Below are 26395 nucleotides of genomic sequence, written 5' to 3' on the forward strand. Positions count from 1 at the left end.
CAGTCGATAGAAAAGAACGAGCTGATTCAAGGGACTGTACCATTCACACTCTCAGGGAACTCAGACGTTACATTGTAGTTAGAAGTTTTAGTTTGGAGCGGTGGGCACTCAAGCAGTTGGGTGTAATGTATCATTTCAAGCAAAGTAATAACTATTGAGAATGTATATGTAACATAGGCGTTAACACCGTTGGCATAGCTCTAGGTGCGTCCCGTAGAGCGTTCATAATGGTATGCTCTATTGTTATATATATAGGTCAGCAGGCACATGCTCGCACACATTGTGTGTTGTGGAGGGAGGCTGGTGCGGCGTAGACGGTTGTGAGGGGAAGCAGCGAGTTGTATGTGTTTCTGTATAAAGCGAACTGTCCCGTGATAGAGCTGTGCCTTGCCTATAGACGAGTGCGGGCTTCTGTCAGGCTGTGGCGTCAATGAGCGCTCAGTGATAGCGGAGCCCCCGCCCGTCCTGTGGTCTCCTGAGTCCCCTCCACACCCGAGGGGAAAGCGGAGCGCTGTGCGCGGGCTGGGGACCGTAATGCCCTGCGCTCCTCTCACACCACCATGAACTTACCAAACGAGTCGTTCGTGTCTATTAAAGACATAAAGACCGGGCAGAAAAACTTAAATGTCGTCTTTATTGTGCTGGAGATCGGTAAGTGGCCCCGAGGGCGGTAGGTGAGCTGGACCCCTCTCTGCTGTCCGCACTCCGGGCTCTTCCTGCTCTGACTGCTGTCCTTGTCATGACTAAACTGTTTTCCTCTCTCCGTCCCCCATACAGGCAGAGTCACAAAAACTAAAGATGGGCATGAAGTCAGGTCGTGCAAGGTGGCAGATAAAACGGGGAGCATCACAGTCTCTGTGTGGGATGAAATTGGAAGCCTTATCCAGCCCGGAGACATAATACGGTTAACCAGAGGGTATGTGCTGACATCTGTGTGCCGCTTGGCATAGCAAACTTTCCTTACACTTGGTATGACCCACAGGACATGAGTGGTATGTTCACATCTACAGCCAAACACTTTCCTTACACTTGGTATGACCCACAGGGCATTAGTATGTTCCACATCTACAGCCAAACACTTTCCTTACACTTGGTATGACCCACAGGACATGAGTGGTATGTTCACATCTACAGCCAAACACTTTCCTTACACTTGGTATGACCCACAGGACATGAGTGGTATGTTCCACGTCTACAGCCAAACCCTTTCCTTACACTTGGTATGACCCACAGGACATTAGTATGTTCCACATCTACAGCCAAACACTTTCCTTACGCTTGGTATGACCCACAGGACATTAGTATGTTCCACATCTACAGCCAAACACTTTCCTTACGCTTGGTGTGACCCACAGGACATGAGTGGTATGTTCCACATCTACAGCCAAACCCTTTCCTTACACTTGGTATGACTCACAGGACATGAGTGGTATGTTCACGTCTACAGCCAAACACTTTCCTTACACTTGGTATGACCCACAGGACATTAGTATATTCCTCATCTACAGCCAAACCCTTTCCTTACACTTGGTATGACTCACAGGACATGAGTGGTATGTTCCACATCTACAGCCAAACCCTTTCCTTACACTTGGTATGACACACAGGACATGAGTGGTATGTTCCACATCTACAGCCAAACCCTTTCCTTACACTTGGTATGACCCACAGGACATTAGTATGTTCCACATCTACAGCCAAACACTTTCCTTACGCTTGGTATAACCCACAGGATATGAGTGGTATGTTCCACATCTACAGCCAAACCCTTTCCTTACACTTGGTATGACCCACAGGACATGAGTGGTATGTTCCACATCTACAGCCAAACACTTTCCTTACACATGGTACAACCCACAGGGCATTAGTATGTTCCACATATACAGCCAAACACTTTCCTTACACTTATTATGACCCACAGGATGTTAGTATGTTCCACATCTACAGCCAAACACTTTCCAATCAGAGAACGCTTTGCATTACATTGAGGAGCAGACATCCTCCTGGGTTCAGAATACAGGAGAGCAGCTGCTTGGTCCGTTACCCATAAGCAAGTGGAGATCACCTGAGTAGTGGTGTCTTTCAGTTATTTCAAGCTTTCATTAGCATCGGCCAGGTATGTCATATGTTACATTGGTCCAAGGTGGACCAATGTAACTATAAGATGCAGGTGTTATCCTGTTGGTGACTACACAACACATATATGGGCTGGCAGGAAAAATGTCCTGTAACATTCAGCTGCTTATGATGGCAATGGTGGCCTGAAGTTTGTGTTCACAGCACAGTGGTCTCTGACAGCTCTTGATTACATCTTCTGACCAGGAGCCAGCAGGATGGCCTCTTGAGCATGTGAACAATGGGATTGCCAGTCGCAGTGGTCACATGAAACTCTGCGTTGCCTCCTGGCATTGAAGCCCACTAAAAGGGCATTGTGAAGGGGTTAAAGGACAAGTTTACTGTAAGTGAGCTTGGTCTTTAATTCCCTCTAATCCACTGAGAGCAGAATGCCATGTTAGGCCCATTTTATATGAGTTGTATCTGTTCCAATCAACAGGGGATCTGTGAACACATTCTGAATCAGACCTGACCGGTATGGGTGTCACCTTCTGGCATTCATGTCTGTTAGATTTTTTTTTTTTTTCTACACAGATCTTAGTGTTACCAAACCCAAAACCATAAAATCTGTATATGCAGTAAATCATGCTTGTTATCACTGTGGATCCTAAGGGGTTAATCCTCTACTGTGTAAAAAAGAGGTTTGGTTCTCTGATCCTCCCCTTTCAGTTTCTCCTAAATATCTCCTGATAGAACAGAGGCTTGGGGGCAAGCTGCACATGCTCAGTTTGGTGTATTGCTAGTTTTTTTTTTTCTCTTTTGGGCAAGTGATTGAGATCAGCACAGGGCCAATCGGTACTTTCCAGACAGGTCAGGGGTCCTGCATCCTCCTACAGAAGAATGAAACTCCTACAAGCTGTAACCAGTGCTTTGCTGGACACTGATAGAAGTCACAAGACTGCTCTAACTGATGAGAAAAGGTACTTAGCAGTTTATATTTACTAAAATAATTGCATTTCCATGTTGTGTGTACCGTGGGAGACCAGATAGTGAATGCAGGGTCCTGGGTTTAGTAACACTTTAATGGACCCACCTTAGGTCTATAGGCATGCAGATGAAAATGGCATGTCAGACAACTCAAAATCATCAAGTTTAGGTCCAAAAATGGAAAAGGATGGAGATTTTGGTTTGTGACCTGGACTGAAGGACCCTTAAAGCACTGCAAAAAACACTTTGCCTCTTTGCAGCTCTCCCACCTATCCTCAGGTCTAAAAAGCTGGGAATGGAATTTCATGTAAAGGGTCCCAGCAGCCTTTTGAGATGTCCACATTAGATATCTCAGGAGGCATTAGCTTACAGACAGCAGCTGGCGCCCAGTGTTTTGTGGAAAGATAGTGGCACAGGACCTGCCATACATCTATTTGATTACAGTCGGACAACTCAGAATTCACTGAGCATGTATGTTTTATGAGGGGACAGGGAAAAACTATGTAGGGGAAGTTCCTTTTTAAAGTGGGGCAAAGTTAACCACCTCACCAGTGCCAATATCTTTCACTGTTCTTGTTCTGGGCCTGCGTAGCTTAGTGTACTTTCTAAGGATTTCACAGACAAGTTTTTTTTATTGAAAAGAGATCAATTTACTAAAACTGGAAAGTGCAAAATCTGGTACAGCTGTGCATGGTAACACGTTACATCCATTTTCAGGTTGTAGAACTGGCCCCAGCTCATCTTCCCACCCCCCGATCCCCTGTTGTGACAGCTAAAGGTGGATCTCCCACCACTATCTGTCACAAGTTAAAAAAAAAAAAAAAGTGACCATGCAGGGCTCCGGCGGCATCACTCACAGTATTCTGCGTATGGGAAAACTACAAGTTCTGACCTTCTTTGCGACTGTAGTTCTCACTGTTGCGTGCTGTAGCAGTTCATTGGTTGTCAGTTTGTATTTGCTTGTCCGTATGAGGTATGAGCACACAGATACACTGACAGGGCTGCAGGAGTACTGCATGGCACTAGCGATCTGCTGATGCAATACTTGCCTTTATTTTTTAAAAGGTGAACTTACCCTTTAAGCTTTCACACAAAAACTGATAGCTGGTTTCTCTGCAGAGCTGCAACAGATTTTGCACTCCAGTTTTAGTAAATCAACCCCACAATGCCTCTTCTGCAATAAAGAGCCGGTCTGCTCACATTTAAGCTTTATTAGCTTACAATGTAGATAACTTTCTTCCAGACTTCACTGTGTGGTGCTGCCTGATGTAGCATTTCCCCCCAAAATCTCCCACTTAGAACTTAAACTTCGATGCCTGTACAGACCAATGGGGCTGTGTGCTGGTAACTGCACACAGATGTGGTACCCATGTGCAGCTGCTGTCCAATTATTATTTTTTTCAGACTACTGTGTGCAACACCTGTGACCTCTGGGCACAGAAATATGCTTTCTGTGGTATACAGCCCTCTGTACCTGTATGAATGATCCAGTAAAATAAAGACACAACTGGCATATCTAAAACACCTTTCATTTTAAATTACTGAATGGTTAAAACCCCAATCATTTTTTTTCTATCTGTCCTATTTAAGAAATTTCACTTGTCCATGAGATGAAATTTCTAATGTAAGGTAAATTCCTCTTAGACAAGCTCTGAAAATAGTGAAGTCACAATTTTGCCTTGAAGGGAATCTGAGAGGCCTCAAAATGTCAGTTTCTTATGACTTGCATGACTTTCTTATGTGAAGCTGTTTTCACAATACATTAGGTGAAGTGCTGGTAACTTTGTATTTTCATATCTGTTTCTGGCATGGCAACATCTGTGGCAAGCACTTTGAGCATCCATCAGTTATTTAAAGGTCAACTACTGTGAAGTGTGCAGATTTTATTTGGGCTTTGACTCTTGAGATGGCACTGCTTGAATTTCTGCAGATTCCTTCTGGATCAGCTAAAAATCAAGCTGTGCGTGGCCCTGTTGTCTGCTCCATTTGACAAAAAAATAGATTGTGCAATTGTCTGTTGTCAAAAAAGCTTCTTGAAAATTTTTGTTGAAGGGGCCTGTCAGAATACAGAAGCTTGGCAGTGGGATATTGTTTGTGCTATTGTAAATCAGGGGTCTCCAAACTGTGGCCCTCCAGCTATTGTACTACAAGTCCCATAATCCCTCCGCCTCTGGAAGTCTTGCCTGTGGCTGTCAGTCTTGCAAGGCCTCATGGGACTTGCAGTTCTTCAACACCTGGAGGGCCATAGTTTGGAGACCCCTGGTGTAGATGGAGGAGTCTGTTACTTTTTTAATTCAAAACTAGAGAAATCTATTCTTGCCTAGACAGTTTTCAACAGGTGATTACCAGAACAAGTGTCCTCACTGGAAGATTTCCAACTATTCCTTTTCTGGATGGCAGCAACTCAGAACTTGTCCTTTTGGTTCTGGTGACATTGCTCCTTTGAGGAAGTGCATCCCCATAGTAGGAACACAGACATAAAACTTGATTAGTTTTAACCCTTGTAAGCTCTATCCAAAAGGTATGCTGGGTACACACACTCTGAATATCGGCTGGTTTGGCAGGAACCAGTGGACATTTGGACAGTGCAGCTGTCTGACAGAAGTTGGTCCAATGACCAGCTTTTGACAATTGGCTGCAAGCGCTGATCAGTGTTTTCTGGCGATGGGGGGCACACCACCTGTAGGAACATAATAGCTCAGCGGGAGATTTTGCAGCACTAACATCCCTTAGTACAGCAACCTCTGTTTTCTTTCAGCATGCTGGATTGAATGAACTTGTTTACACTATGTTGTCATTCTGCTTACACGGGGCTGTGTACTTTCCTAACTCCATATGACAGTGCTGAATTCACAAGTGGCCAGTAAGAAAGTACCACTGTTGCCATTGAGGTGAATGCGCTGAATTACCTGTAAGTAGTAATTTTTGCTCCCACCAGGGGCAGCTGGGGAGGGCAGATGTTAAACCGGTTTTGGATGCACAAAGCGCACTTTATGAAGGGACTCTTCAAACTTTCTTCAGTGTTTAGTAGTGATGGGAAGGTTTTCCTAAAGTGCCATTCACACTTGTGAATTGGGCTGGTAGGGGTTCCTGATGGCAGCCACATGGAAAGCAATGGGACCGATAATGACTGTTGGCAAGTGTGAATGGGGCCTAAAGCTACATGAGATAGCAGTAGGTATAGAAACTGATCCCCGAACAGATAAAAATGGCTCCCTCTGGTGTAAGCTATTCAGGTAGCAAGTAGTAGTGGTCAATCACATTCAGTTGGAATATTGTGTGATCATATGAGATTAACTGCTACGTTATTTTACTTGTGTAGCAGTATGCCCCTTGTGGGTTTTCATTCACTCCTACAATTAAAATCTCCTGTGCAGCCATAGCTTTAGAACTCTATTTTCTGCCTTTTTTCCTACCTTGGTGACTGCACGGGATGAGAAAAATTCTTGGACACAGCAAAATGCGAGTGTTTAACATTTTTCTAGAAAGAGTTTAATAACATATGCAGTTTTCTGGTGAAAATCCAGGAAAAAAAAAACCAGGCCAGGAGACTCAATGTCTGTGGAAAGCTTGAATGTCTATGGGCTGTCATGAAATATTAGGGTTTCTGCTACTGACCTCCATTAATGTAAATGGTAGTTTCTTGGCTGTGTTTAATTTTCATGCGACTTATGCTGGCCGTAGATTATGCAATTTTCCTGCTTTCAAATACAGGCTGAAGGAATGTAAATTGCTTGAGTGAGAAGTTTCCCAGCTGTCGGAATACCTTGATCACTGCTAGCGGCTATCATGATCGTACAAGAGAAACCCGACAGGATGATTGTACTATAAAAAGTTGACCCAACCTGCCCATAGATCGGAATTTGGTCGGTTCCTGCTGAACTGGCTGAATTTTGATCAGTCTATGGCTGGCTTTAATCAGAGACCTAGAACTTCAGCTTGGCCTACACTTTTTGTATAGACTTAGTAAAGGTAAATAGCTCGCATTTCAGTTAAAATGTGCTCCTCTGTAGGTAAAAAGTGCTTACCTCACCTGCTGCCTTTGCCCCTCCAATGGAGAGCTGCTGTCAGAAGTCTGTAAAGTAACGCTTTAGGAAAGTTGGTCTCCCCTGTTACCCTGTGCAGTGCTCTATATACTGTAGTTTCACCCACTGTCCCTTATAGCTTATAAATTGCTGACAGCTTTGTTTTGGGACTACAATATCACCCCCCCCTTTTTTGTCTACAACTTAAACAGAGGTGATTTGTATATATAAATACTTTGTGGTATGTTTAACAGGTCAGAAGGGAGCAAAAATATAATTGTTTTCATGAATCCATTTACTGCCTACATTGAAATTCAATTGTAAAGTATGCGGTTTCCTCAGCAAGAAAAGGATAAGTTCATCTTTTAGAAAAAAATAAATGCATGTTTTTTTTTTGTTTTTTTTGCAGGTAAAAAAAATGTGCATTTATTTGTTTGTAGGCGCCTGTAAACCATTGCACCAGCGATCATCAAATCACTGGTGCCATGCAGGCCTCCTGCAGATCTGTCAGTATATTTGCTTGCTCATACGGGATGTACGAGGAAGCTTATATACTGACAGGAAGAATGAATGAACGTCACAGCGCCATGGTTGTTCATTGAGGACTACAAGCTGACAGCCACTAAGGTTGTCGGGACTGGTAGTCTCCCATTCACAGATGACTTTGAATGAGTGACGCGGGCCTGTGGATGGAGCCCCGCATGGCGACGTTTTTAACTTGACAGCTAGTGAGGAGCAGAAGATCCCCTACTGGCTGTCAAAGTGGGGAATGTGGGGGACGGCCTGATCATAACATGTTACACCCTGAATATGGGTATAACATGTTACGAAAGGTGAACTTATCCTTTAAGGAAATTTGAATTGTGTGGTCAGAGCTTGAAGGACAGTTTGCCAAAAGACTATTGAATGGCATAAGTTGTATAGTAGTGGTGCTGGTTAACATATTGACATTCTACACCTGAGCTGCTGTCCAGGGCTTGTGTTTGTACCACTCACTCTTATCTGATCAGTTGCTTGAAGTTCATATATTCAGTGCTACTACTGTGCTTGGAACTGCTCAGCATCCACTAATACAGCGTTGCTTCAGACACATTTACTTTCAGTAAGTTTGGAATTGGATTGTTACAGTACTTGGGTCATTATTTTGCAGGTGGAGGGGTAGAAATGGGCACTGAAAGGGTTTTTTTTTTTTTTTTTTATCTTGATGCTTACAATGCATGAAGGTGAAAAAACATGACTTTACAACCACAAACAGTTGCGTTAGGCATTTATAGGTCCATGTTTACTGCTGCCGCTTGAGAAGAACCAGCTAGGAAAGTGCAAATGTATTCAGTGACTGGTAGTTATTCTGTGCTTGTGAGGCTGCAGCTTGGCAAAATGTCATTTTCACTTAGAAGTATTTGTCCATACCTGCAGCATTCTCCTCAAACCTCTTAATACTGAATGCCTGGCTGCTGTGATGGGTAAAGCTTCAGCTTGTCTGTTGAAACTTTTCAACATCTTGAGGCTTCCTGCACATATCTGCCAATGAGGCTGCTCATCATAATTATGGGCCCATCAGAATGTATGTGTGGAATTTGACTGCTAGCTCCAATATTACTTCGAAGTATTAGTGTCTTTTTTTTCTTTTTGTCAATGGCCCAACATTCTGCTGTTTAAAGGCTTTGGGATGTAGCTGCAGGTATATGAAGGTATCTCTACGTACTTGCACTTTATTCCTCCCCATGAGGCTCTCTAGCCTAAAGTCAGCCATAGATGGATCTAATCTTAGCCATTTCAGACTGGCCAAGATTTGATCTATCTATGGGCAGCCTGGCTGTAATGAAGTCAGTCCACCAATTGACTTCAGTACTACAACCAGCCTATCTGATTTTTTTATTATGTAATCACTGCCTGTCTGCTGGCAGAAAACCGTAGCATCGTGGAAAGGATTCCCCCATTAACACTGACCATTGAAGGGGGAATCAATGGATTTTTCTTTCCACCCACTCATGGTGGAAGGAAAGAAAATTGCATAATCTATGGGCTGCTTTACTTTGTTTTCTGTTTACTTAGGACAGGTAGTGGAGATAAGCCCTGCAACTTTACCACCTCATACAGCCTAAAAACATAAATGTATTGCAGCTACCAATTCCTGGATGTGGAGCCAGCAATAGCTTTCTTTTTTAGGTTTTTCCGTTTTTCACCTGCCAGCAAGTCTTTTTTTTTTTTTTTTTTTTTTTTTTTTTATGAACTACTTAAGGCCTGCTTTACATGGTGCGATTTTAGATGCGACTTGAAGGGGCACAGAATTGTATGACAATGGAAAATACGATTTCAATTGTCCACATCAATGTGACTCAGCATGGAGCAATTTTGGAAGAGGTTCCTGTACTACTTTATTTACAGGTAAACCTTTATTGAATAATGCACAGGTTAACATAGGCTTCAGTCAGTACAACACAATTTAACCCATCTCAAGTAGGCCATATGTAGGAGGTAAACAGATGCATCAGGTAATACAATTACCACATATGACACTAAAGTCAGAAAAACAAATATACAGGCAGGTTTGCATAATAGGATATATGGCATAAACTTGTACATCAATTCTAAACGGACGCCTATATTGTCCAGCTAGTTCCCCCCCCGCCCCCCCTGAGCCAGATAGTTGCACCAGCAGGGCACTCCAGGATGGCTGCAGCTTAAGTAATAGGAAAACGTGCACCACAAGGAAATGGCAGGGAAGAAGGGGGTGGAGTGGGGGGGGGGGGGGGGATTGTTAGGAGATGGAAGCAGGAGAGGAAGGCATAAAGGAGGAGGAAAAGAGGGGTGGGAAAGGGTCCATGAGGGAAGTGGGGGGGGGGGGGTAGAGAGACCAGTAACAGGAGAGAAGGAATTTGGAGAGAAGCCATATAAGCTGCATGCCACACACCCCAACAATTACATTCCATCAGGTATTTCTGAACCATATACATTAATCCAGGTTTACCTGGTTTTGTCAACATTTTTTGGATAGTTTCTACTTTCTTATGTTATAAAGTAGCAGAACTACGTTCACTGCAGATTTCCAACTATGTACTGTGGCTGGAGCAGAATGCTTCCATCTCAGTAGTAATTCCCTGCATTCATAGAATGCAAAGAACAAAGCTTCAAAATATCTGGTGGTCGCTATATCTTAACTCCCAGTAACATCAGTGGTGGGTCCATCTGGAGAGACCAGTCACCAGGATCATTCAGAGCACCAACCAGTACAAGCATTGCCATGCCATATGGAAGATGGTGCTGGTAGAGGAGTGACATGTACGAAGAGGACTAACTGTTGGGTAAATGGCCACCAACCTCTGGGAAGCGCTGCACCTTTTTTATATGTGAGTTTTTGGAGGTTTTTTTTTGGTACCTTTTGTGTTCAGCAGCTTTGTTACCTTTAGCGCTCACTTATACCTATTTTACAACCTCTGGGTGTAGTAGACGCTATGTAAGAACTTTATTTGGATAAATCTATCTTGGAGATCATATTAGTAACATAGGGACCTATGCATTCCTTGTCAGGGATGTCACCTTTCCATTTGTCATAGGTTCTGGTGGAATTTGAAGTGTACACCACTGACAGCCAAAGAAAAAGGGAAGACAGTGATTTTTCCATCACCTTTGACATTACATGTTCCACTGTATTTAAGTACAATTGGTTCTGGAAATTAGGACCTAACAGTGGCTCAGTTGTAGGTATCTAAAGTGCAAGGAGGCTGGTAATGTGAAATTCTCAGGACTGTGAGGAGGAGAATCTCCCATCCGTTATAACATGCTTTAATGCCACTATGCCTCTGGATGTCCACACCTGAGGATCCAAAAGGTGTGAAAGGTGTTGTAGCTGTGGATTACCCAAAGGGGGAATGAATATTTAGCATCCTCCCTATGAACCGCTTTAGCCGGCCCCAAACTGAGTGTATTATGCATTAATCCCATAACCAAGGGGTTGGCCCTGGGTCCTCAATAGACCCAAGTTACGCAATGCGGCATAGGACTCCAAAAGAGCAGCCACCAGGGTAACCGCAGGGTTGGGTTTAGGCTGACTAAACCACCAACAAAGTACGGTTGCCCATTAGTAAAGTAGAAAGTTAGGCAGGACCATACCCCCATGAGAAAGGGGCAGTTGGGAGTGTCTTCCGTGCCAATCAAGGAGTCTTCCCGGCCTATACAAAGGAGACCACCAGCGGTGTCCAACTTAACATAAAGAGCCCTAGGTATGGCCACTGGAGTGTTTCTAAAGAAATAGAGGAATTTCAGTACATAGACCATTTTCAACAAATTCACTCTGCCCACTGGTGTCAACGGTAAGGTATGCCAGGCATGCCATTTGCGAGTAAATTGGGAAAGCAAAGGACTAATGTTGGCATCTAAATAGACCTCCAGTCTGCCCCAAAATATATGAACACCTCCACCCACTGTAAAGGGCGTATGTGTCTCACCCTGCAAACCTGAGGAATGAAGGGAAAAGAGGACCGTTTTTTTTGTTGCAGATACCGGAGTAGAGACCAAATAGATTTGTTATCCAATGCAGATCGTAAGCATGAGTTCCTGTAGACCTTATCCAAATAGCATCCAAGCAGCACTATGTGATCACACTGAAAGTTGTTACAATTGCACGGTCATGCAACGCTGCACCCAAATGAAACTTGTCCTTTTTTCCCCACAAATAGAGCTTTCTTACAGTGGTATTTGATTATCTGTGTTTATTTTTTGCACTATAAAGAAGACTGACAATTTTGAGAAAAACAAGTTTTTGACTTTTTGCTATTCAACATGTTCAGAAAAAAGTTTAAAAAAATCAAATTTCATCATAAATGTAGGCCAAAATGTATTCTGCTATGTCTTTGCTAAAAAAAAATCTTAATACGTGTAAAAGTAAATATGTAAAAGTTAGTGTTTACAAATGGCAGTATATATACTGGGATTTGTTTTTATTTTTCACTAATAATGGCGGTGATCAGTGACTTATAGTGGAACTGCAGAACTGTGGTGGGCATTCTGACACTGGGGGGAACTGAATTGGTGTCATTGACACCCCCAGTGACACCAATACAGTGATCAGTGCTAATAAAAAGCACTGACACTGTACTACTGGCAATGGGCCGGAGGGGGTTAACATCTGGGGCAATCAAAGGGTTAACTGTGCTTTATTACTGTTGGCTGTGTGTGTGCCTTCAACTGTAAGCACACTGCTATGCCGAGCAATACAAAGCAGTGTGCAGGAGCAGAAGGGGGAAAGATCTGTATTGTTTACATACAGTTCTCTCCCTGCGTTAGTAATGCTCCTCGATCACTGGGTGCCGGCAAGTAATCACCGGCCGGACCTGGTGATTGATAGCCAAGGCCACTAATGCCTGCCTGGAAATGCAAAATCACACATATATGATTTTGCGCACCCCTGCCACCCTGTAGCCGTATATCTGCTATAGGGCAGCAGGAAAGCGGTTAAGGACCCACTAATATTGAGTTAATGGTAACAATGTTGCGCTGCAGTGACATTGCTTCTTATCACATGTTCAATGCATAGGTTGCAGTGCCATTTGTTGTGGTGCACTGTCATGAATAAAGGTCTGTTTTTTTGGGGGGGGGTTTCAGTTCTGGTGTATTGGCAGCCCAGTTAAATGAATGGGGCTGGTTTGGCACAGCAGATGTTAACCCGCTGCATAACATGCATTAATGCAATTCACCAGAGTTGACTGTTGCTAAAAAAAAAAATTCTATAAAACTAATACCTTGGCTGGCCATGCATTATACAATTTTCTTGAGATTTTTGGTTGATTTACCAAAATCCATATAATGAGGTCAAACCTAACAACACTTTCAATTGTATCCAATTAGGCATGTCCTTGTACTACATAGTTGAAGGTAAATCTAAAGGAAATTGGACAGACAATTGTATAGTGTAGGGCCAGCATTAGACTTCTAGAAAATTATATAAATTGCGCTTGTGAGCCACTGAAAGAGTGACATTCGTACACATCCTCATGTGTTATTAAACCATAAATATTAAAACCTAAATATCGCACTCCAAAATTAATACCATTAAAATATACCTCAGTGAATCTTCAACTTTGTGTGATCCTGTGCTTAATCAAAAAGTAATGTGCGATATGACATAATTAAAACTAAAAGTAAAAAGTATAAATTAAATTAATCAGTAAATCAATCTGATAAATATATTAAGTAAATGGTGACAGTCCCACAAATTAGTGTGATCCAAACGATGTCTGTATTCCTTGTGAGTGCCCTCCGAATTATAATATCAATATACGCTCACCTCAATGAAAGCCTAATATTTAATTTAGGCAAACATAACTTTGTGTCCTTAATTATGGTTGGATATTTTCAGCTGCTGTGCATTTAGGATCTGCTGGGTGATGGATATCCCTTGGAGTTTCCTAGATAATCCAATCCTTATTTGCAGGTGTGGATGCAGAGACCTCTCCCTCCTTATGCTGCAGGATTACTCCTCCATCCCTCCGTTTTCTCCCTAACTCTCCACCGTTTTAAATGTGAAAGAAAGGAAATATAGTGCCTTATCCTTTTAAAAGCCTTTTAATTAGTGCCCAATATACTTATGCACTTACATTATATAAACAACATGCTTTGCAATATCAAGAAAGCCTCCTCTGTGTGTGTGCCGCACACAGCCTATACTTGCCGTCTATTCCTCTGGTGCATAGTACCGTCAGAGCCCTTCCCCTACGCGTTGCACCACCGGGACACTGGCAACCGTCTAGTCCTCGGGTGTGTGGTGACGTCAGAGCCCCTCACCTATGTGGTGCGCCACCGGGTCCCCCTGACGAAGCCATGTGACCTGGTGGCGCGACACGTAGGAGAGGGGCTCTGACGTCACCACACACCCGAGGACTAGACGGCGAGTATAGGCTGTGTGCGACACACACACAGGAGGCTCGTTTGATATTACAAAGCGTGTTATTTGTTTATACAATGTAAGTGCATAAGTATATTGGGCTCTAATTAAGACTTTTAAAAGGATAAGGCACTATATGTCCTTTCTTTCACATATTTAAAACGGTGGCGAGTTAAGGAGAAAACGGAGGGATGGAGGAGTAATCCTGCAGCATAAGGAGGGAGAGGTCTCTGCATCCACACCTGCAAATAAGGATTGGATTATCTAGGAAACTCCAGGGGATATCCATCACCCAGCAGATCCTAAATGCACAGCAGCTGAAAATATCCAACCATAATTAAGGACACAAAGTTATGTTTGCCTAAATTAAATATTAGGGTTTCATTGAGGTGAGCGTATATTGATATAGTTCGAAGGGCACTCACTCAAGGAATACAGACATCGTTTGGATCACACTAATTTGTGGGACTGTCACTATTTACTTATTATATTTATCAGATTGATTTACTGATTAATTTAATTTATACTTTTTTACTTTTAGTTTTTTGTCACATGGCACACATGTTACGTTTTGATTAAGTACAGGATTAATGACACAAAGTTGGAGATTCATTGATGTATATTTATTTTAATGGTATTTTGCAGCGCGACTTTTGTTTTAATATTTATGGTTTAATACTTAGCCTTCACTTCTGGAAGGACTGGTATCTCCCTGTCTTATAAAGCTATACCCACGGGGATCAGCTGCTTGTCCCCTATTTGCATGATGTGGCTCTGTTCTCTCTGGCAGATATAGTGCTGGAATATTAATGCAGAGAAGGTTCTGCAGTCAGTGATCCCTCTTAGATTTTCCCACTCTCTTGTGCTGGCCTAAAAGATGACTGGATAGAGGCTTGCCTGATTACTCAATTTCCAGATATCTTTCTGGATAACAGAATTCCCCAACTATTTTTTAGTTTGGCAATATAACTGTAATTTTAGTTGCTGTTTCGAATGTGTGCTTGGCTGTTTATGGTCTTATTGGCCTGTTTGGAATTAATTTGCTATCCTGGAATTTTTCTTCAAAATGGTCGCCAGGTATGTCTATTTTTTTTAGCAGTAGAAAAGCAGATGTTTAACTTTAGATTTTCCATCATGTTCTAATATTTGGGTTTCAAAGTTGTATATTTATGTAATGATCTAGTGCAATCTCATTTAAGGTATGCCTCTTTGTGGAAAGGATGCCTAACGCTGTACAGTGGAAGAGGAGGCGAGCTTCAAAAAATAGGAGAGTAAGTACTTTGTTTTATTGTATGCCAAGATTGTAACTTCATCAGATTCAAGAATACTTTTGCTACAAACATGCATTGAGTCCCTGCTCTGACTATTTGTTTATAAAATGGAGCATGGGGTGTTGAGCTCTCTAAAGAGGTTTTTTAATAAAGCAGGTAGTTTTCGAGACTAAGAAAAATGTCTTTTGTAACAAAACATCTTGTTGCAAAAACTACCTCATACGTTTGTCTAATTTTTCATTGACAGATTGTATCAAATAGGATTGAACAGAATTGTTACAGAAAACACCTAGTACAGTGCATTTGTGATTTGTTCATCTCTAGAGCCTGGTACAAAAAAATCATTAGGTTATATGCGCTGTACTTACAATGTTGTGCTTTTGGCACTGTTTTGTTTTTAAAATATGGTCTACAAAATTGCGATCTAATGAGCCGTAATGATGGCTATTAACCACTTGCCGACCGCAGATAGCCGAATGACAGCTTCACCGCAGCTGGCCAGTTCTGGGAGGGCGTCATATGACATCCTCCCAGAACGCAACCTCCTGCGCGCCCCTGGCGATCTCCGTGATCGATTGTGTCCTACAGACACAGCTGATCACGTGATGTGGTAAAAGGCCAATCACAGCAGCCTTTTACCATGTGATCAGCCTTATCCAATGACACAGTAGATCACCGGGTAAATGCAGTTGCCGGTCATCGACGGCACTTTGCCACAGCGTGAGGAAAGTACTGCCGATAACCGGCAATTGTCAAAGGACTGATCGGCACCGATCATTAAGGCACTGATCAGTGCCCAGCAGTGCAGCCTCAACGCACATCGGTGAAGAAGAAAAATTACCTGTTTGCAAAATTTTATAATAGAATTTTATAATAGAATCCAAGAAAAACTTTTTTTTTCAAAATCTTCTCTTTTGTTTATAGTGCAAAATATAAAACACCCAGCGGCAAGTACATACCACCAACAGAAAGCTCTATTTGTGTGAAAAAAAGATCAAAATTTCATGTGTGCAGTTTTGCATGACTGCACAATTGTCATTCAAAGTGCAACAGCGCTGAAAGTTGACCTGGGCATGAAGGGGGTATACTGTAAGTGCACAGTAGGCTAGTGGTTAAACATGGGTACTTCTAGGCCTCATTTAGCCTAGCATTCCTATGTTTAGCTTTTCTAAATGCAGGAGAAGTTATCTGGGAACCATAAACAACTTTTATGCTTCTTGGATCACTTTTTTCTGCATTTAGATGTTCCTGCTTTAAAGGTTTAGCTGCATTTACAATGCGTTGAGTTTCTAATCAGATCTTGGATGCATGAAATTCTGTTTTCTCTAAACATGGCTAAACTGGCCGCACTTAAAACCCCAGTAATTGCTCAGTGTGATGGGCAATTTTGAAAGATCATTACATGCGTTTAGAAATTTCCCTTAAATGTATATGCAGACTTGACAAGGCCAGTGTAAATGAGGCCTAAGTCTGCTTTTAATCACCTAAAAGAACAAGTTGACTTAACCTACCACCAACAGCTTCTATTACTGCCGTAAAAGAATTGTACGGTCGGTGGTCCTTTTTGTTTTTTGTTTTTTAACAATCGAAAGCTGATTACATTAAATTTCTTGTGTATGGCCAAGTGTAACCGTCAATGAAAATGTGATGTTGTGGTATGGCATCAAACCTGAACACATTTTTAGATTACTTTTGCAAAAGTTTTATTGAGTGGTAATAGACTAACATGTAACTTCAAAATGTTTTAATTAAATGAATCATAGCTTGCATTATGGTTTCAGGCCAAAAATGTGCATAATGAAAGGAAACATCAAATTTTCTTTGGAAAATACTTGTAGGGCTGTTATATTGATAAGCTGAGTAATGTTGGAGAGAATGTCACCAACACACCAAGGAATCCTCAAAAGGGTCCAAAGCTTTACTTGGTGGTCACGTAATATAAACGGTGGCACTGTTTTGGAGTCACGCAGGGCCCCTTCGTTAGGCAAGTGAAGATGAAGGGGCCCTGCGTGGCTCTGAAATGTTACTGCTGTTTATATTATGTGACCACTAAGTAAAGCTTTGGATCCTTCTGAGGATTCTTTGGTTTTTGGTGACATTCTTCCTCTTGGATTGTCTGCAGTTCCCAGCCTGTGGTTACTGCAGCACCCTATACTATTAAACAGCCACTTGCAGGTACATGTGCGTTGGGAAAACTGCATTTTGATCTGAATTATGCTGGGTCACTCACAGCATACAGATGACATCTGACATTTTTCAGTTGTAATCTGTGTACTTGTTAGACCATGCTACTTAGAGTATTAAAATCTGATGGTCTGAATACCACTGAGGAAGCTAGCATTTTCAGATTTTGGAATATAAAAAAGTAATGGTATAAATATAAATGTAAAACAAGTCTTTATTAACAAAGTAAAAAAAACACAAAATACATATCCCGTGCCATATCATCAAACATATACATTGCTCCAAAAAATTAAATGAACACTTTGAAAACACATTAGATCTCCATGGGGAAAAATATCATGCTTGATATCTATACTAAGAACTGGGTAATGTGTTAAGAATGCCCCATCGTTTGATGGAAATGAAAATTATCAACATACAGAGGACTGAATTCAAAGATGCTCTGAAAATGTGAAAAAATTATGCTGCAGTCTAGTCAGTTTTGCTGAAATTATATTGCACCAACTTAAAATGGTACTCGGTAGTTTGGCCCCCACGTGCTTGTATGTATGCCTGACAATGTCGGGGCATGCTCCTAATGAGACGGATGGTATCCTGGGGTGTTTCCGCCCAGATCTGGACCAGGGCATCACTAAGCTCCTGGACAGTCAGAGGCGCAAACTGGTGGCGTTGGATGGACCCAAAGCGTGATATCCCAGAGGTGTTCTATTGGATTTAGGTCAGGCGAGCGTGTGGGCCATTCAGTGGTATAAATTCCTTCGTCCTCCAGGAACTGCCTGCATACTCTTGCAACATGAGGTTGGGTATTGTCATGCACCAGGAGGAACCCAGAACCCACTGCACCAGCATAGGGTCTGACAATGGGTGCAAAGATTTCATCCCGATACCTAATGGCAGTCAGGGTGCCATTGTCTAGCCTGTAGAGGTCTGTGTCTCCCTCCATGGATATGCCTTCCCCAGTTGCTGACCCACCAAAACGGTCATGCTGAATGATGTTACAGGCAGCATAACGTTCTTCACAGCTTCTCCAGACCCTTTCACGTCTGTCACGTGCTCAGGGTGAACTTGCTCATCTGTGAAAAGCACAGGGCGCCAGTTGCAGACCTGCCAATTTCCGGTGTTTAGTGGCAAATGCCAATTGAGCTCCATGGCGCTGTGCAGTGAGCACAGGGCTCATTAGAAGACGTCGGGCCCTCAGGCCACCCTCAAGAAATCTGTTTCTGATTGGTCAGACATTCACACCTGTGGCCTGCTGGAGGTAATTTTGTAGGGCTCAGGCAGTGGCATTTTATGAATGCGATTTATTTTCAAAGATAAACTGTCAAGAAGCGTGTCTCCCGAGAAAGCGACTTGTTTGGGAAACGCACCAATCCATTTTATGCTATACACTACTCAAACAAATTAAAAGGAACACTTTTAATTCTGAGTATAGCATTAAGTCAAACTCCTAGGATATTGATCTGGCCAGTTAAGTAGCAGAGGGGGTGGTTAATCAGTTTTAGCTGCTTTGGTGTTAATGAAATTAACAGGTGCACTAGATGGGCAACAATGAGATGACCCCCAAAACAGGAATGGTTTTTCACTGACATTTGTTTTCCCTACTCTGACTTTTTTTTTTTACTAGTTTTGCATTTGGTTATGGTCAGTGTCACTACTGGTAACATGAAGTGATACCTGGACTCTACAGATGTTGCACAGGCAGTCCAACCCCTCCAGGATGGCACATCAATACGTGCCATTGCCAGAAGGGTTGCAGTGTCCCCCAGCACAGTATCGAGCATGTAGGAGATTCCAGGAGATGAGCAGTTACTCTAGGAGAGCTGGAGAGGGCCGTAGAAGGTTTTTAACCCACCAGTATCTGCTCCTTTGTGCGGATACTGGGTCATTTTTTGCACGAGGGCGGTCTTCCATACTTTCTAAGCTATTGTACAGTAATAGCCTGTGATCTCTAATTTACTCCAGGGTTTCCCTATTCATTCTGAGCTATAAAGAGGAAGTTTCTCATGAATATACTAAATATCTTTCAAAGGTCTCTAATAAGGGCTAAATGTAAGATGCCATTCTGAAGGGCCAGATCACAGCACTCCTGATGCATCTTTTGTCCTCTCATCCTTGTGTAAGAAATTTTTAAAGCAGTTTACTGAACATTCTATAAAGATAAAGGAATTTTTCCACTAATACTTTTCTAGGTGAGATGGAGAATTCAGCCACTGGGGAAGGATTTCACACTTCAATTCAATATTTACATATAAAGCATGACAGCAATACTGGTAATTCAAACCAGCAGAACCCTGTAAGGAAAATTGATTACATTTCCTATGGGTGGCAAGTGAAATCTTTGCAAAGTTAAACAGCGCCTAACACTAGTACTGTCACACTTCCGAGCAGGGGCGGACTGACCATTGGGAAACCTGGGCAATGCCCGAGGGCCCGGAGTCAGTAGGGGCCCCATGAGATGCCCCTGGTACCTTTTTCATAGGCTTTTTTGAGTTTGGGCAAGGACACAGGGGCCCCATGATCCCCTTTTGCCTGGGGGCCCCATGAGTTGTCAGTCCGCCCCTGCTTCCGAGTTTGTTGGATAATGCATGCCTCACTGGGTAGTGCTGTTTCTCCTGATGGCTGCTGCAACTACAAAAAACTGCAAATGGTACAGTAAATATTAATTAAATATTTTTCAGGAAACTGGAGCTTTGTAAAGGTAATACTGTTGGCGCTTCTTTGTTGCATAGAAAATACATGTGTATGGGAAAACTGTTCTAAATATCCTCCAGTCATACAATCTACTTCAGGATCGTGGTTGGTCTTTAACATAAAGTAGAAGTCCAGTCAATCCTAACTATACTTTTAAACTTATGCCTGTATATACTGTAGTCACTTTCTGCCATGCCTCCGACCAGCCACTGTTCCCCTTGTGTGTATTGTGTTCCAGAGGTTTCCTTTCTGTATTCCATGCTGGTTCTGACTGCAGCTGTAATTAGCTAGAGAGCAGTCAGTCTTTTAGGAACTCAATTGGACAAAAAACATAGCATTAGTTAGCACTATCGCAGACTGCAGAAATCAAACCTCTGGAATGCATGGTACACACACAGAAGTTTTTTGGCGTCCTTACATGCTCAGCCACTAAATAATTGCTTACATCTAGTGCTATTGGGTAATTACAGCTAAAGGAATCCCTGATAAAGGTACAAGAAATTCATTTTCAGTAGATGCATTTGTTAAAATATGAATATTTCATTGTGCTTTTGGTGCTATACCTTCACATACTTTAATCTTTGTCTCTTTATATCTGCCTTAAGGTCAGCTTTAATGAAACCTAGTTTAGCTTGAACACAGTGTGGTCTCTGAGTTTCTAATTCTTTTCCACAGAATAGAATTTAGTGTGTCCTGTTTGCATCCCACAATGTCATTGTTTTTGAATAGTGCAATAAGAAGGATAGGGGAGAATAACATTCCCTTCATGCAAAAGATTTTAGGTGGCATTTAGTCCTTTTGTGTGTGAATATGTTTTGCACACATTTTTTATAATGAACAGTATTATGACATAATGTTAAAGGACTGACAGTTTGGAAAATTGAAGTCCTCTATTTATTCACAGGCCAGGTACGGTGCAGGCAGCCGCAATGCGAGCTTCCATACACTATCCTGATCGGAGGGACCTCCCTCTAGGGCTGTGAGAAGGTAACCACTGTGATGCTAGGCCTGTCCTAGTGCAATCATTTTACAAAGTTCAGATTCTTTATACCTAAGTGATATGCATGCTAAGTTTTTTTTTTTTTCTCATTATGGGCAATTTGTGTGTATGTACATTATTTATATTTTAATATGCATCATTTATCTTGTGAGAAACTGAGGAAGGATCATAAAAAACAAAACCTAGCTTATGAACTCAAAAAAGTTGGGACAACATATTTAGTTATGAGCTTCACAAATATGTAGTGGACGTGTGTTCCCGCCTTTGTTCTTTTCAATGCCAGACACAGATGTGACATACCTGTAAATAGGTGTGTGGCCATATTTTAAAAGCCCAAACCCATGTGTTCAGAGGTGAGTCATGTGGCCAGATCTGTATCCTCTCAATGATTGTATATCTTGAGTTTTTTTTTTCTACCACAGGGCTAACCAACATATAAAGTGTAAAGCGGATTCTTCAAAATATAAGATATTGATCCTATATCTTCCCAAAGGATAATTCTTGTCCCAGACGTGCACATTTCAGAAACATGGCTCAGAGTGCAACAGTTCTGTTTTTCGGTAAATTCTCTTATCAGTCTCCTATGGTTAGAAGAAAGCTGGGTGCCATGTTTAGCATTTTTCTGTGTTTTGCACAGTAGTGAAAATATTTGTGCATTATAGCCTGACTCCAGTTGATGAAGTTGAAGGGTTAGGACCCAATGTGGGGAAAAGTGTTCCCACTTGCAGCAATAAAAATAGTGAGTAGGGTTTACAAGCTTTAAAATATTGATACCGAAGTTGCCATGAGAGAGTTCCCTTAACTCATTTCTAGAAAACATGTAAAGGATAGCTAACCCTTCCCTTCTCTTAAAGCCCGAGTGTAGTCAAGTGGTTTTTTTTTTTTTTTTTTTTTAGTGATGGTAATTTAGATTTTAACCATTTTTTTCCCTATAGTCTTGCCAAACTTTAATTTAAAATGATGGCTAATATTGATGTATGGAAGTATTTTAACTTTACATTACAATTAATACATGCACTGTGCAAGGCTCATCAAATCTAGACTCCAGGTCTCACCAACTTAGCTCACTTTATCATTTAAGCATTTGATTTTGCACCTAGTGCTGCTGATGGATCTGGAATTTGTGTCAAGCAAAGTATAATTGCAGGGCCAGCACTCACCTCTGCTGAGAGAGCTGTCCAGCAGAGGCAAATAATGTTGGCTGTGCTATGGAGTCACAGAAATAGTGGGAATCTGGCACATAGGTGCTAAGTGCCATGGTGGCTAGTACAATTGATTGGAAGAAATATTCCAGAATACATGGTGTTTATTTTGCTAAGGGGTTAGAAGCTATTTGGTTAGCAAAATGAAAGTTCACTTTGGCATATGAATTCGATTTTCACTTTAAACATGCAATCACATTGATTGTATATTCATAGTGACCACAGCCTTGTCTTCAGTTTCCAAATTGAGCATACTTTTTAAACAGAACTTCAGCTTTCTATCACTTTAAAATTGTATCAAGCTGGGCCATATGAACTATCTAACACATGCAGTGGCTGTAAGCGATATCTAAGCTGTATGTAGCATAAGCTACTTACACTATATGGCGCTGTTCGTTGGCAGGGTGGGACTTCCCCTTCCATTGCCAGAACAAAAACAAACCAGTGCTGTTCATCTTTTAACAGGAAGCCTATTTTCTGAATGAGTACAAGGCTTCCTCTAATTGGCTGAGGTGGAGAGTGTGACTTTTGCCTACATCTCTAACTCAGCCATTCAGAAGCATTGTGTTAATTCTGAAAATACAAAGCTTTCTCTAAATTGAGTGCTCAGCCCAACTAGATTTTGTTCTGAGAGCGGGACATGAAGTACCCTTCCTGATGCATGAACACAAGCGCCATACGTAGCTGATGCTACATCGTTTATATAGCTGACAGCTGGCACATCTTTTAGTTTGAACAAGATTAAAGTGACAGGAAACTGGAGTGAGTGTGGATTCACACTTGTGCGGTGCGGATTGAAGTTCAGGTTTTACAGCTAATTGATACAGTAGTTCTGTGGTTCAGGTCAGGTTTACATTAGGTTCAAGCCAGGATTTTATCCTGTTCACAACTGATGACGTGCAGTTCAGAAACAGTTCCCATAGAAGTCAATAGCCTGTAATCCGCACCTGAAGCGGACTACACTGCTCAGAAATTGTACATGCTTCCTATGGTGCCAGTGCACCAGACATATGTGAACAGGCACTCAGGTACCATAGGAAGCAATGTTATTTCACATGCAGATTTAAATGGTGGTCAAACCGCATCCAATCCACATACATGTGAACCGGCACTTCAGTGAATATTCTTTGCAAAGAGAACACCTATTGCTTTTGTAAATTAGATACATAATGTTTTATTTTTTGATGGTTGGAGAACAATGGTGAGTTTCTTGTTTGGCCATTAAATACTGCATTGAAATTCTGTTGTATTTTTGAATGTGTGGATTTTTTAGTAATATATAAACTAATGCATGTGCGTGTTTTATAGCCTTAAAGTTCAAGTTCCTCTGGAGATGCCTGTCCTTGCATAAATATTTAACAAGGATCTGCAACCACAAAATGTAATTTACATCCATTTGTATTTTTTTTCCCTTTTAGATTTTGTATGGTATATTCAGAATTGCCAAACTTCAGTGAGCCAAATCCAGACTTGGCTGGACAGCCACCACCAAAGACAAATCAAACAAAGAATGTAAGTTTTGTTTTTTTTTTGCAATGTTAGAAATGATGGTGTTTTTCATTGAACATTTAATGGATAAAATTGCTAAATTATGGTGACTTAAAAGTATGCCATTCTTTTAACTCAGGTAAAACTACAACATGGTTGATAAACCTACTAATCTTTTGAGCTGAACATCCTTACCAGGGCTTCTCCTGCTGTAAAAAGGAGGTGCTTGCAGTGATCACATGGGTGGCTGATTGTGTTTTAATTGCTGAAATCAAGATCTTAAAGTTCTGGTGACTTTTTTTTTTTTGTTTTACAGTTGAGAATTATACCCTTGGAAATACATTTAAATGCATCCTAAAATACTGTTAGTGTAATTGCCTGCAATCTCTGCAGTCACCACCCTGCCCATGCAGTGTGTGACGGGTGTGTGAACCTGTTTTAGGATCCACTTTATGCTGCTGATATGTACATGTAACTAAGAGTCACAATTTTTAAAAACATTAATTCTATACAGAATGTTAATGGACATAATTTCGTTTGTTGCAGGTGCATGGAGATCAAGGTAATCACGTGCCACAAAACACAGGTAGGATAAAGTTTGTTGGATGAAAATGACAGTGGTGGCTAAATGTATTTGGGGTCTGCCACACAGCTAGTCAGTTGAAAGTAGTGCTTGAAAAACTTTCCTTTCATTTCAGGTAATGGGTCACTGTTTTCCCCAGGATGCATCACTTCTTTTCCCAATCATACAGCTGGTGGCCGTGTAAATGAACGTGGGCCTGGAAATCCACACACAGGGACTCCACTAGCTGCTCCAACACAGCCAACAGTTGCCACCATAAGTAATGGAAGAGACCCAAGAAGAGCCAAGAGATGACATGCACATGTTCCTGAAAATCTTGAAATCCATATAATTCTGTACTTGAATGCTTACTGCACTTTTATTTGTGGTTAAATGTGAAGTAACCTCTAGATGCTTGAAACACATTTTGAAAACAAAGCCATTTTAGGTGTAACGATTGAGGGGTGACTTTATATGCATTACCTTAGTGGGCCAAATAAGACTGATTTCCCTTTTTGATGCCTCTAGTTTAAATAGTTTATGTAACGTGGTCCCTATCACAAATGCATTAAGTTTGTAGGCTGCCTTCTGGCTGCCAGAAAAGGATGGGCTTCTCCTGCCAATATGAAGCTTGCCTTTTTGTAAGATGAGCGAAATCTTGGTTTATTTTTGAAAATGTTAAACATCTCTGCTTGAAAATGCTAGGGCTTGGCATTAGTTCTATCTACACTCCCATGTACATTACTTTTTTATGTAAGTAACTCCTTTGATTCTTGCACTTGCCTCAAATTAATGGTATAGACTATGGTTTATATCAAATACAAAATTTCAATTAAATTTTAAAGTGTAAACCAAGAGATTTCAAGTTTATAAATTGAATGCAAAATTCTCTCCTTATGTTGTGAAACACTTAAATACAACTCCAACAAATTATGGCTTCTAAAAGGCATGGGCTGCTCGAATATTTAGCTGTGTACAATTCGTGTCAGTGGCAAATATACGGTTTTCCTAAAGGCACAGAATCTGAAAATGTAGCTGAACAGCACCAGGATTAACAAGAAGTGATCAAAACATGCAAATTGTAGATTGATTTAAAAAATGCATATGAAGATCCCAGATGTTTTTCTTGAACCTGGTTAGAGCAAACTTTTTAAATGGAACATGACACTGCTGCCCCTTTGTCTAGAGATGTTTGTGCATCAAAACTCTAATTTGATAAGTAGGGGCATTGGTAATAGAAACAATCAAGAGGCCAAAGGTAACACTCAGTGCTGGTTCACACTGATGCGGTACAAATCTGGTTTCAGTGTGGTATCAGTGCGATTTCTGCTGTGACTGGTGCAAATTGAATGTGGTTTGAGGGGACTGGGCAGGAGATGAAATTTGCACCACACCCGCACTAAACTCAGGTCCCTTTTTTCAATCGCATCAAATTTGTACCGCATATGTGAACTGGCCTCTTTGGAAATTATGCTTTTTGGCATTGCATGTTCATCTATGCTTTTTTGAACACATCTAAACCACATAGAATTTGCAGCAGTGTGAACTTGCACTAAAGAAGCTGCAACATTCCACATCTGAGATTGGGGGAGTCAGTCTTCTGGCAGCTTTAATCTGTATGCTTAACAAAGATGCACTTCATTGAAGAGCGAAAAACCTTTTGCAGAAAATCAAATCCATTTTAGAGTTTACTATAATGTTGAAGATGCCAGAAATAGAAAGTTTTATTTAAATTTTGCTTCGGGTCAAAGTGATTTATGTTGAGAAGCAAACACTTCTCTTCACCCTGAGACCTCGCTGAGTAGTGTAATCTTAGAACCGCTTTTAATTGGCCTTGGCTGGAAAACCAGTCAAGATTTAGGCCTTGTGCGCACAAGATGAAAAGTCAAATACCTCTAAAATTGCTGTTTACCAATGGTTTCATTTCAACCTAAAAGAACTAGGTTAAAAGGAAGAGGAAATTGTGGGATATTGCTATACAAGCTAGGGGAGGGGGGTGAATTGTGCAACCAACTTGTCTTTTTCCAATAAAGGAACTATACTGAAA

At 41.4% G+C, this 26395-nt stretch overlaps 1 protein-coding gene across 1 annotated transcript; it reads left to right on the forward strand.

The window, feature by feature from the left end:
• The first annotated feature begins 268 nt into the window (after positions 1-268).
• On the forward strand, positions 269-26395 carry NABP1 (nucleic acid binding protein 1). Its single transcript, XM_089687682.1, has 6 exons — positions 269-651; positions 778-916; positions 15150-15221; positions 23717-23810; positions 24333-24372; positions 24485-26395. Exons 1-6 carry the CDS (start codon positions 561-563, stop codon positions 24661-24663), a joined length of 615 nt encoding a protein of 204 aa, XP_089543808.1. The 5' UTR covers positions 269-560; the 3' UTR covers positions 24664-26395.

The sequence above is a fragment of the Staurois parvus genome, unplaced genomic scaffold (assembly GCF_062004578.1).
Source record: "Staurois parvus isolate SC_StPar_1 unplaced genomic scaffold, SC_StPar_1.0 ptg000434l, whole genome shotgun sequence".
NCBI lineage: Eukaryota > Metazoa > Chordata > Amphibia > Anura > Ranidae > Staurois > Staurois parvus.